General features: G+C 40.9%; 1 protein-coding gene across 3 annotated transcripts in view; it reads left to right on the top strand.

The window, feature by feature from the left end:
• The window catches only part of LOC149169165 (callose synthase 3-like), a 425897-nt gene that overhangs the window by 140698 nt on the left and 272858 nt on the right, over nucleotides 1-12341 (top strand). For all 3 annotated transcript variants that reach the window (XM_089428591.1, XM_089428590.1, XM_089428589.1), the window contains exons 13-14: nucleotides 1150-1278; nucleotides 1392-1509. In XM_089428591.1, coding sequence (XP_089284717.1) covers nucleotides 1150-1278; nucleotides 1392-1509 — 247 coding nt within the window. The remainder of the gene's footprint in view (nucleotides 1-1149; nucleotides 1279-1391; nucleotides 1510-12341) is intronic.

Here is a 12341-nt window from a genome sequence, read left to right as displayed (position 1 = left end):
TGACCGTCTGATAGCTTTCTGACTCTTGTCTCCAACAGCCATATACGGGAAACTACAACAGCAAGTATCCTTCAATAAACACAAGGATTACAGCGAGACAAAGGGAGGATTTTGCCTCGACCATTTTACCTTCTTATTGGAACAAAGTTTCCATTCTTCGAATATTATACTAGCAGATTTGTACTAGTAATTGCCAGTCATCAGATTAATTTGAGAAAAATAAAGAAAGATGAAGAACCTCACATTGAAATGCCCCTTAACATCTTCCTTGAGATGATATCATATAACTTTAAACCATATATGCCCCCCTTGATGTGATATCAGAAATAATCAATCATGTCAGTATAACCTGCATGTGAATGACAAGTGTAGTAGCCTGAGCTGGGGACAGATAAAATCTGTTACGAATAATAAATTCACAGGCTTGCCCTAGACCTATTAAGTGCTTGGAGTGTGAGGTGGTGGGCACCTTATCTGCAAGAGTGCTGTTGATCTGAACTTTGATATGGTCCAAGGCTTTAGTGAGGAGAGGATTAAATGCTCAACAAAGCCTATTCACAGCTCATATTTCAATGTTAAAACAGTTTTAGTTAAGATATTGATGATATTTTATTCTCAGTGACAAGTGTATAACTGTTAGAGATGAATTCTTAAAGCTGATTGTTTGGAGGTCGATTCTATTTCACCGACTATAGTTCAATGTTCAACATTTATCATACAAACTTAATATAGATAATCAATCTCAGTGTTCCGATGTTGTAGCTCACTGTTGACTGCTCGATTCAATATTCAAATTTCAAAGCTTACTATTAATTGTTATCAACTATTAATAGTTATGATCTTTTCTATATTTTGTTTAATTTAAAGAGGCGGGACACATAATTACTTTATATAAACCTCGCCAGTTTTTCAAGTGCTGTATATTTTTGTCACATTTTTTAGTTTATCACATGCTTGCTACCCCTGTGTTGGGGCTGGTTTACATATGTGAATCATGCTGCTGTGATTATTCTACAAAAACTAGCCTGCATGTATATGTATGCATGCTGGAAACATGAATTTGATATGACTTTATCTTAGACGTATTCTGCCACATACCTTTACATTTTTTGTGAGTGGTCTATGATTATTTTATTTTAATTTTTGCAGAAAACTGGACAGAGCGGGGGACACCGAAACAAATGGATGGCGAAGACAAATTTTGTTGAAATTCGATCATACTGGCATCTTTTTAGAAGTTTTGATAGGATGTGGACCTTTTTTATATTGGCTCTACAGGTAAAAATGGGGTTCTTAAATTTCTATGTGACGACAGTACAGGATGTTATACTACACAATTTTCACATCAATTTAGCTAAAACTGAAATTGTTATCTTTTCTCGGATTTTCAGGCAATGATAATCATAGCATGGCATGGTACAGGCTCACCAACTGAACTATTCTCAGGATCTGTCTTTAAAGAGGTCCTAAGTATCTTTATAACAGCTTCAATACTGAAGTTTCTACAAGGTACATATTCTTCATGTTTACGTAGTTAGCAGACAGTGGATGTCACATAATAAGTGCTTACGATAGTCTTTGGTTCTCTTTTTATGATTTAATTTTGTCTATAAGAGATTCCTATTCCTATCTTACCAGACATTGTGATGCGCTCAATCCATTCTCGAGAAAAAAAAACACATTTTCGAATGTTTCTTGATACATAGGTCACAATTTTATATAATATTTTCTAGGAATGTCCTTCAGCATTCTGAGGCTTTATAGATAACAGTTTAAATATTCAAATGCACTCCCTAGTTAAAATAATTACAATGTTTATTTGACCTACCTTTTCTGATCTAAAGTAACGGGATATTATTTACTCTAAGAACTTACAATCTTTTGTTTTCCTTCTAAAGAATATTTCATATATTAAACAGAGAATATTACATAGAGCAGAGATATATACAAGGAACAATACAACAGAATTCAATCGAAATAAAATCAGAATAAGTGAAAGCATATCTCTAATAAGCCGAGAACCGTTACCCTGATGCTGTGCACATAGCTCTTTGTACCAGATCCTAAGAGAATGAACGAACAAAACTAACCTCATCGTCAATGATACATATTAATTTCCAGGCAAAGAACAAAGCAGTGACTAGTAGAATATTGTCGGCTATTAGAATTTACAGGCTTAATTATTTGTGTTCAAGAATTGATATTAAGCTCTTCACATTCTAGAATAACTGTGAAAATGTATTTATTGGACATATTATGTGCAAATTTTACTTTTAAAATGAGGCTCATTCAACTATATGTCGAGGCCATAGATGGTCCATACTAAAAAGTCAGGTTTGTGTGAACTATTCTTGTGCCCCTTACATTGAATATGGCTCACAAAAATACTTTAATGGTTTTTGTCCTTAATGATGTTGATCTCACTTGATCTTGAGGGTGTGTTTCAGGTTGTTCATTACTCATGCAAAAAAGATCTTTTGAAGGACTTGACACTTATTCAACAGGTTTTTGAGGACATTTTGCCCATTGTGGAGACCAGCCATGACTTTGTAGCCCCAACATTGCCCTCATGAGATGGACTATGGGTTTTGATCAAACTCCACATGATTGTATGCCCCTTGCTACACCTCTAGATGTCGAAATACTATACTAGGAAGCCAAGGAATTTTCTTGTTTGATGATGTACCCAAGATGCCCCCAGCTTGGTCTTGACACGTTGCCTTGTTCTAGAGCCTAGATAAGGATGGTTATCACTAAGATGACTTGGGAGTGCTAGTACAACATGCCTAGTGCCAATGCTTTCCTTAGAGCATGTCATGCCACCCCATCTGCCCTAGAAGGGAGACTTAAGCCTTCTTAGAGATCACATCATGGTGGAATATGAGTTATTTGGGAATATACCCAGGCACTTTGATGATTTCTTGGAGTCAGGAGCACTCATGAGCCTCTTTATCACTTGCTTGATGGAGATTGTCCATTTTGAGAGGATGACGTCACCATGGAGAGCTTTTATTCCCACACATGTGGGAGAATTTGATGTATTTATTATGTTTTAAAGCTATCTTAAGGTTGACTTGTGACCTTTATGCTAGTTGAATGCTCAAGCAAACTTTTTAGGGCTTTTACTTGTAAATTAAAGAAAAGTGACTTGGTTACCCTAATATAAATAGAGGGAGTTACTTTCATTTTGAATCATCACATCACATGTAATGTACCAGAAATAAAATGTACAATTTTTGTTCAAAAATTTAAACTTTCTCCATAGAAGACTTTTAACAAAAAGATGGCATGCAATATCTGTGACACACTTGGAAGAACACTATCTGCAAATACTTCAGTAATTTTGTCAAACATATTGAGAACAAATTGGGATATTTGTAACAAGAAGTAAATAAACTTAGTTAAATTTTCCCAAAAATGTCTCCATCATTTCATTAGCTGGAATCATTCTTTTACACAAATGCTGGAGTGTGGAACTTGGAAAGATATTTTCTGCATATGGCAATACCAACTCAGCCCTCCTAAAAGAGCACAACCTTCACAAAAATAACAACTCGACCCTCCTCAAATTATGCTTAGCCCCATTCTCAAAATTCTGGAAATGTACTCAGCCTTGTGAAAATTCTTACACTCAAGGAACCCCTGATGCAGCCAATCTAAATCTACTTCACCTACTTGATTTTTTAACATACATTAACGAAGTTATTCTTCTAAATACTGAAGCAAATTACTTCTGCAACCTACACTAATAAAATATTTGATCTCATGAAACATAAAATAGAGCAAAGAACAAGATACATAGGACACACATATTTTTGGCCACAATAGTCCCCGGAAAAACCCAATGCGGGAAAATCAGTGCAGCACTTTTGAGGGTTTATTACTATGCAGGAGAAATATCTGAATACCAATCTAGGATGCTCAGCTAGCAATCATTTACAGAGAAAATACTGGCAGAAAATCTGAGTGAGTTTTACCTCACTTCACTTGGCAGAATTCTGGCTGATCTGGCACAAGACTGGCTAAGCCCGATTATTTCTGTATCACCTCTTCTACCCTCTACGTCAGCGTTCCCGACTGTTCCAACAGTTCCTGGCAGTTCTGGCTGTTCCTGACAGTTCTGGCTTTTGCCCTCTGCATCAGATTTGCTGGCTGTTCCTGCAGTTCCCGACAATTTCGGTTGTTCTCAACAGTGCCAGCGTCTGCCCTTTGCATCAAATTTTCCGACTGTTCTGGCAGTTTCCAGCAGTTCCGGTTGTTCCTGGCAGTTCCGGCTTCTACGTGACAGACAACTTTTTTGCTCTACTGGTTCTCTCCGCTTCTCTGTCTGTATTCTCCGGAAAGTCCTTCTCCTGGATTCTCACTGCCCCTCTGCTGCAAAATGATCACTTAATTCGAAATCCTTAGCAAACCCTGCCCTAGGAATCGAATTCTTGATCAATTTGTTCTCTCCGTGTGTGTTTCCAAATGAACCCCAAGCCTCCATTTTATACTTTTCTTGTTGAGTCTTCAACGACCGAGATTAAGTCTCTAATCAATGGCTAAGAGTAAAACATGACTTGATCTGCCTTCTAGATCTTTCTCACCCACATATTGATTAATACCCATTAAAATTTTAATTTCCCTAAGTTTAGACTTAGGAAACCCATTAAAAATATTAATTATTTTAATAAAATACAATCCAGGTGGAATTTCACCAAACGGTTTTTGGGTTCTTTAGAACTCATGTGCCTTAGCCTCTCCACCAATTTTCAAGGCTAGATCACTTCCGATGCTACCAAAAACTAACACTCCCTCTTAGCGAGGAAAGTGCTCTAGCAACAATGCCCAACTGCATGCTGCTCTGCTTCTGAAGCATCTCCCTTTCTGCACTGTTGTTGCCACCAACACTGTTCTGCTATTGCCTGTACTGCTACCCATGACACTGCCATTGCCACTACTGCATCTGTACTACAACTCCCTCTCAAATGCTGCATTTGTTATGCTGTTAGCATTGCCACTGCTAACACTGCATTCGTACTGCAACTCAGTTGCTGAGAGAAGCAACTAAAAAACATCCAAAATTAGTTGAACTTAACTGTGTTCAACATAATACAATGAATGTTGGAATCTGACTGCTGCTGATTCTGACCCTCTAAATCTTCTGCACTGCTGCTGACTCCTACACTGTGCCAACTACACTGCTGCCAACCTTGCTTTGCGTTGATCAGTGTCTAGGCCCCAGCTACTGCATTTGTCCTCCAAACACTCCACTGCATCATATGACACTAAGTCCATCTCGCTACTGCTGAATCTTGGGCTCCCGTAGCAAGGAATTGATCCAAGAGGTGGACTCCTCAAGGATCCTACCCACATGTAGTCCTCCCGACAACAACTCAATATCGCCCCATCTCCTACCTAGAGATGCGTGGGCACTTATGGCAAACTCATCCTAGTTTATCTTTGCTGAAAAAGCCTTAGGATCATGTTTCTCATCCTTTTCCTTTTTCTTCAAGGGACATTGGGATGCATAGTGGCCCAACTCGCCACAATTGAAACATTTTACTTTCGAAATGTCCTTCTCTCGCTTCGGCTTCTGTTGTCCCTTTGATGCTAGAGTTGCGTTCTCCTCCTCCTCCTTCGTCTTTGTGCCACTCCCACTTCTGCCATTGAGGTTGAGCTTCACTAGGTCCCTCCTTAAGTCCTATTGAAGAGCCGCCCACATCTCCTCCCATGAAGGTAGTTTTCTCTGCCCAATATGCTTTGGATGAAAACTTGCCATTCATCTGAGACTCTATTCAGGGCTATCCTCACCATCGCGCTTGGTTGGGGAGTGGACCCCACTGCAGCAAGCTGGTCTTTAGTGTCCTGAAGACGCTGAAGATAGAGGTTCACCCCTTCTCCCTTTTGCATCAAAGTTGGCTGCAACTTCTGCTCCAGATACATCTTCTGCTGTTCGAAAGATCCTTCATACAGAGAAGACAAGGCTTCCCACATCTCTTGGGTTGTATCCTTGCCTTGTAAGTGTGAGACCACATGATCTCGAACTCCATCGAGAATGAGCCTCTTTGGCTTCCCTTGCTCGGCCTTATACTTCTTCTTTTGATCGTTGTCAGCAGGAACAACTAGAACACTATTGACATAGGCCTGGAGATCATATTCCTCTAGAACAACTAAGATTCTAGTCTTTCATATGACATAGTTGGAAGCACCTTCCAACCTGTCCTTATCTTTGAGCCCATGTGATTCCATCTCACCCAACTGTCGAACTGACTCCTCTAGTCACTACTTAGCTCTACTCAACCACTCAGGAAGTAAGAAATTCGAACTTTCTGGTTGAAAGTTCTCTGAGGAGAAAATTCCCCTTCTGCGTGTCTTCATTCTTTTCCAGCGGATTTCTGCCCCGGCAGAAACTGCGCTGTTCAAACACTGGGCAGAGGCTCTGTGTCACGCCCTCTGCCTCTGCAAACTCATGAACTAGAAATCATACCTCTCTGTCGTCTCACTCAGAGAGAGATTTCCTCGGATCTGATTCCCGGCAAGGATTGCGCAATCCCTTCAAGGGGATTCGAATTGATGCCAATTGCAGCTTTCGGCCTCACTGCTCAACACTGGATCTGCTGTTTCTATTTCAAAATCAATGTTCTGATACCACGTGAAAATTCCTACACTCGAGGAACCCCTGCTGCAGCAAATCTGAATCTACTTCACCTACTTGATTTTTTAACATACATTAACTGAGTTATTCTTCTGAATACTGAAGCAAATTACTTCTGCTACCTACACTAATTAAATATTTGATTTCATGAAACAGAAAATAGAGAAAAGAACAAGATACATAGGACACACTTTTTTTTGGACATAATAGTCCCCGGAAAAACCCAATGCGAGAAAATCAGTGCAACAATTTTGAAGGTTTATTATTAGTAGGAGAAATATCTGAATACAAATCTAGGATGCTCAGCTAGTAATCCCTTACAGAGAAAATACTGGTGGAAAATCTCAGTGAGTTTTAACTCACATCACTCGGAAAAATTCTGGCTGATCCGGCACAAGACTGTCTAACCCCAACTATTTATGCGTCACCTCTTTTGCCCTCTGCGTCTTCGTTCTCGGCTGTTCAGGTAGTTCCCGCTATTTCCGACAGTTCCGACTTCTGCCCTCTGTGTCAGTTTTCCCAACTGTTCCGGTAGTTCCCGACAGTTCCGGCTGTTCCCGACAGTTTCGACTTCTTCCCTCTACGTCAGCTTTCCCGGCTGTTCCGATAGTTCCGGATAGTTTCAGCTGTACGTGGCAGTTCCTCTTCTGCGTGACAGGAAACTTTTCTACTCTGCTAGCTCTCTCCGCCTCTCTGTCTGTATTCTCTCGAAAGTCCTTCTCCCGGATTCTCACTGCCCCTCTGCTGCAGAATGATCACTTAATTCGAAATCCTTAGCAAACCCTACCCTAGGAATCAAATTCTTGATCAATTCGTTCTTTCCGTGTGTGTTTCCAAATGAACCTTAAGCCTCCATTTTATACTTTTCCCGTTGAGTTTTCAATAGCCGAGATTAAGTCTCTAATCAATGGCTAAGATTAAAACATGACTTGCTCTGCCTTCTAGATCATTTTCACTCATATTTTGATTAATATCCATTAATATTTTAATTTCTCTAAGTTTAGACTTAGGAAGCCCATTAAAAATATTAATTATTTTAATAAAATACAATTCGGGTGGAATTTCACCAAACGTTTTCTGGGTTCTTTAGAACTCATGTGCCTTAGCCTCTCCACCAATATTTAAAGCTAGATCACTTACAATGCTACCAAAAACTAACAGACCCCTCTGTAGAAATTCGACCCTCAACAAATTGACCCATGTAATGAGAACCCACTTTAGAACTTAGCCTCCAAGTAATGAGAAAATTCGGCCCACCTAACACAAGAACTTGTCCTCCTTGACATTTTACTAACTTGGCCCACTGAGAAAAGGAAAATCGACCTCCCCACACAAGCAACTCGGCCCAATTATTTGCCTTCTGCAACAAAACTCAGCCTTGGGAAAAAAGAAGAATTTGGCCCACTAGAAATACTAAACTCTGCCTCTTTAAATCAAAGAAATCGGCCCCTCCTAGATAATTAGCAATTTGGCCTTTTCACAAGGATAATTTCGGCCTTTGTGGGTAAACTCGACCTCACTGTCAATTTGGCCCTCTTCAGAAAAGTAACTCAGCCCCTTTGCCAGTGATCCTGTCCTACAATCAAAGACTTAGATCTAGAACCCTTGAAGGGAAATTAACAATTAATCTAGCAAATAGATGTCCAACTAGGGTGGCAAGGAATTCCACCGAAATTGGGAGATTAGCTAGGGTAGCAATGAAATCCACCTAAACTAGGGTGACGATTTCCCTTGAAACCCTTGGTCTAAACTCACTTGAGCACCACTTCAGCAACAATAAGAAATGATGAGTTAGGATGATGCACAAATGAGCTCCTCTCTCGTTTTATAATTCTTCATTGAGCAACTTCTAGAAATTTCTTTTTTATTTTGTTATTGAGTTGACATGTTTGCCACCCTTTTACCAGTATACAAAATACCAAAATTACCTTTTTGCTAGCCTTTTACTAGAATTACAAAACTACCAAAATTTGCAAAAGTACACTTGATGCTCAAAATGATGGGGACATTACAGTCCTCCCCGCAAAAAAATGCTTGTCCTCAAGTAATTTATATCCTAGATGCTGTAAAATTTATTATCCCTTCCTAGTTGCATCCTTTGCGGGTAAATCCTTCCAACGTACATGATATTTGTTGATAACGTTGCTTCTCAATTTCCTCTCCTGGACCTCCAATATCTATTTAGGAATTAGTACTAGATGCCCCTCTTCATCCAAGAGAGGCAACTCAGATGAAGTAGTAATATGTTGTCACATCGCTTTCTTCAGGCAGGATGGATGGAAGGTGTGGTGTATTTCTTCTTGTGGCTTAAACTTCTTTGTGCCCTTCTTCTTGAGGGAGGATTCCTTGTATTGTTGCAAGCACAAATAAATTGTCCCACACCTCGAAGCTCCTCTCTACCCAGTGTCAATTTGCGTAAATCTTCTGTCTATTCTGAGTTATGCAACAGTTGTCCTTGAGTGTTGTTGTCGCACAAAATGTCTAGTCACAGTGACAATGGCTCAGATCGGGGGCGGTCACCCTGATCCCCGACCTCTTTGTTTAAGCTGTCTCACTATAGCAGGCTAAGGGGGCCAGACCCTACAAAAATGGAATGAAGAAGAACTAGTTGGGAACCAACCAGTTCGGGAGACACAGTGAAGCGACCAAGTACTTGATTAAGATTTAGAAAGACTTATAGGATTTGATTAAATTTAAACGATTGATACCAATGCCTTATGGAGTCAACAATCTTGCTAGGGAAATTAAGACCAACTAATTGATTAGCACCCGTTGCATGGATGAATAACTATCTTATATGAAATGCAGATCTTAAAACTAATGTGAGATGCAGGAATCTTGGTTAATTTTAGTTAAATGCCTATCTAAGTTTTAACCCTTCGATCATTTCTGTATTGAGCCTGATTTCATAGTAATTGGCAGAGAGAAGATAAGGTGAAGCACACTAAGGTGTGATTAACGATACCTCTCCTAAAAATCTAACATACTCAGTGCCTCCAATGTTGCAGAAAGCTATGGCTCTGGCGACGGCAAGGTCACTGTTTTAAGTACTATTAAAAGCAGGCTTCTCAAGCAAAGATGGATGGGTAGCTATCTCTCTATCGACCAAGCTTATGCTTGGAAGTAAATTTTAGTTATGCAAAACTAACTTAATATGCAAATGCACAAAATGATGAGATGAAGCTAGACTCGAGGATCAGAGACGCTTATATTGCAATTTATCAAAGCCCTTAATCCCAAAAATGAAATGTTCACTTTACTAGGCAAAGATTGAAAGATAAACCCCTTAAAATATCACAATTAAACCACACGCTTACTTCAAATCTTTTTGATACAGTTATAGTGTTGATTTGGGGTAGCATTAGAAGTGCTCTAGACATGAAAATTGGTGGAGAGGCTAAAGCACATGAGATCTCCAAGACCAAGAAATGGTTTGGACAGATTATACCTGGTTTGGGAGATATTAAAATAGTTAATATTTTTAATGGGCTCCTAAGTCTAAACTTAGGAAAATATAAATATTAATGGGTATTAATATAAAACTAGGTTAGAAGGTTCCAAAAGTCATGGGTCAAGCCAAATCTATTCTTAGCCGTTGATTAGAGATTTAATCTCGGCCGTTGAAGGACCAACAAGAAAAGTATAAGGGGAGGTTTGAGGGTCAGTTGGAGAACACACCAGAGTGATCAGTCATTCATTTTGTTAGAGCGAGGTTGCTAAGCAAAGTTGAATCAGTGATCAACAATGAGGGGCAGTGAGTACGAGGCAGAGAGGCAGGGACAATACTGGGAGACCAGCACAGAAGCTGAGACAACGAGAGCATCAACGAGTCTAGGCTACGCAGAGCCCAACAGAGGCAGCGCGAAGCCCAGAGAAATTGCGTCATGCACGCAGTCGGCAGAGGGAGTGACGCAAAGGGTCATAGAGGCTGTGCAGTGCCTCAGAGGGCTGATGCATAGGGTCCTGGGGCTGACGCAGGTCAGCAGGAGGCTGACACAAAGGCCAGAAGGGCCAGCACTGAGCTTCAGTTGTGCCGGAGAGGGTTTCGTGGGATAGATTTTCTGAATACCTGTTTCCGAATATAGAGGTATTGCTGTCGTATATTTTTCTCTGTCGAGTGAGCCGGTTAGGCATCCAGTTGTACTCAGAAAGACTGCATAATAATATAACCCTCAGAATAGCTGCACAGGTTTTCCCGCATTGGATTTTTCCAAGGACATTTGTCCAAAAATAACGGTGTCACTTGTGTGCTTGTTTTCTTTCAGTCGTTGATCTATAGATGTTGTGACTGTATTGTGTTTATTTCGGTATTTAAAAGTATTAAATAACTTGTTCGAATTTAGAGTAGAAGAAATAAACCAGCAGAATACAGATTAATTTTCTAACAGATAGACTTAGAAAATTCAATATGGTATCAAAGCGTGGTTACAGATCACAAGAAAATTGAAAGCATCAACTAAGTAGAGCAATTGCAGCAAATTCAACTGTCCTGAGTGATAGAGATGATCCTTGCAGAAAGCGACAGAGGAAGGGGTGATGCAGAGGGACTGCATCATCAGTCTGGGCCAGAGAGAGGCCAGCGCAGAGGCTGAGGAAGGCAGAATCAGGCTCACGCAGAGCCACACAAAGGGAAGGAGGGCTGACGCAGTTGGCATAGGGAGCTGGTTTGCTAGTGCCAAGATTACACAGAGCCTAGAGGCTCAGTCCTTCAGTTGTTGGGGCATAGGAAGCTGTGGGTAGCTTGCAGAGCGAAGTTGGTGGGGTGCTGTGGTCATAACAATACCTAACAGGGCAAGACCAAGGTGGAGGGAGTTGTTGTCGAGGTGGATTTCTAGCCAAGGAATTCGGATCAGTGTTGCAGTTGCACAGACGATCGGAGTGGGGCAACTTGACGTTGGCAGAAGGATTTCCAGGAGGGAAATTGGGACTTAGAGGGAGTCCAGAAGAGAACTTCCAGACGGGAAGTAGAGAGACTCAGCAGGAGTCGAACTGAGAACTTCTAGACGGGAAGTAGAGAGACTTAATAGGAGTCGAACAGAGGACTTCTAGGAGAGAAGTAGAGAGACTCAGCAGGAGTCGAACAAAAGACTTCCAGGAGGGAAGTAGAGAGACTCGGAGGAGTCGACAGAGGAGCAGAGATGGCCGTGAATGGGTTGAGGGATCAGGATAGGCTGGATGGAGCGTCCACCTTTGTGGTCTGGAAGGCCAGGATCCTGTCCATTCTAAACATGTATCGCATCAAGGTCTTCGCCTTGAAAGTAGTGGAGATCCCAGTTGACCCAGCTGAAAATGAGAAGTACGAGGAGGCAATGGCCAAGGCGAAGTGCATCATCCTTGCTGGGGTCAAGGATCATGTGGTCCAACATATTGCCGAGAAGGAAATCACAAATGAGATGTGGGACACCTTGAAGAAACTATACAAACATACTTTCGTGCAGAGGAAGATGTTACTTTAGAATTAGCTGAGGTCATACCAGATGCAGAAGGGGGAGCCGATAGATCACTTCCTTGGTCGGCTGAAGGAGATCTGGGACCAGCTTACTTCCAAAGGAGCCACACCTGATGAGGAGATGTTGGTGAGGACCACACTTAACACAGTCTCCGAGGAGTGGGAGACATTTGTCCAAAGTATATTGGGCAGGGAAGATCTTCCATATTGGGAAGAATTGTGGGCGGCTCTTCGCCAAGAGGAAATCAAGCAGTT

This window comes from Pinus tabuliformis, chromosome 4_2 (genome assembly GCF_031772625.1).
Source record: "Pinus tabuliformis cultivar Carrire ecotype Pingquan chromosome 4_2, CPIR1, whole genome shotgun sequence".
NCBI classification, from domain to species: Eukaryota; Viridiplantae; Streptophyta; class Pinopsida; order Pinales; family Pinaceae; genus Pinus; species Pinus tabuliformis.
Note: the sequence above shows the minus strand (reverse complement) of the source record. Positions and strands in the feature narration are given on the sequence as shown.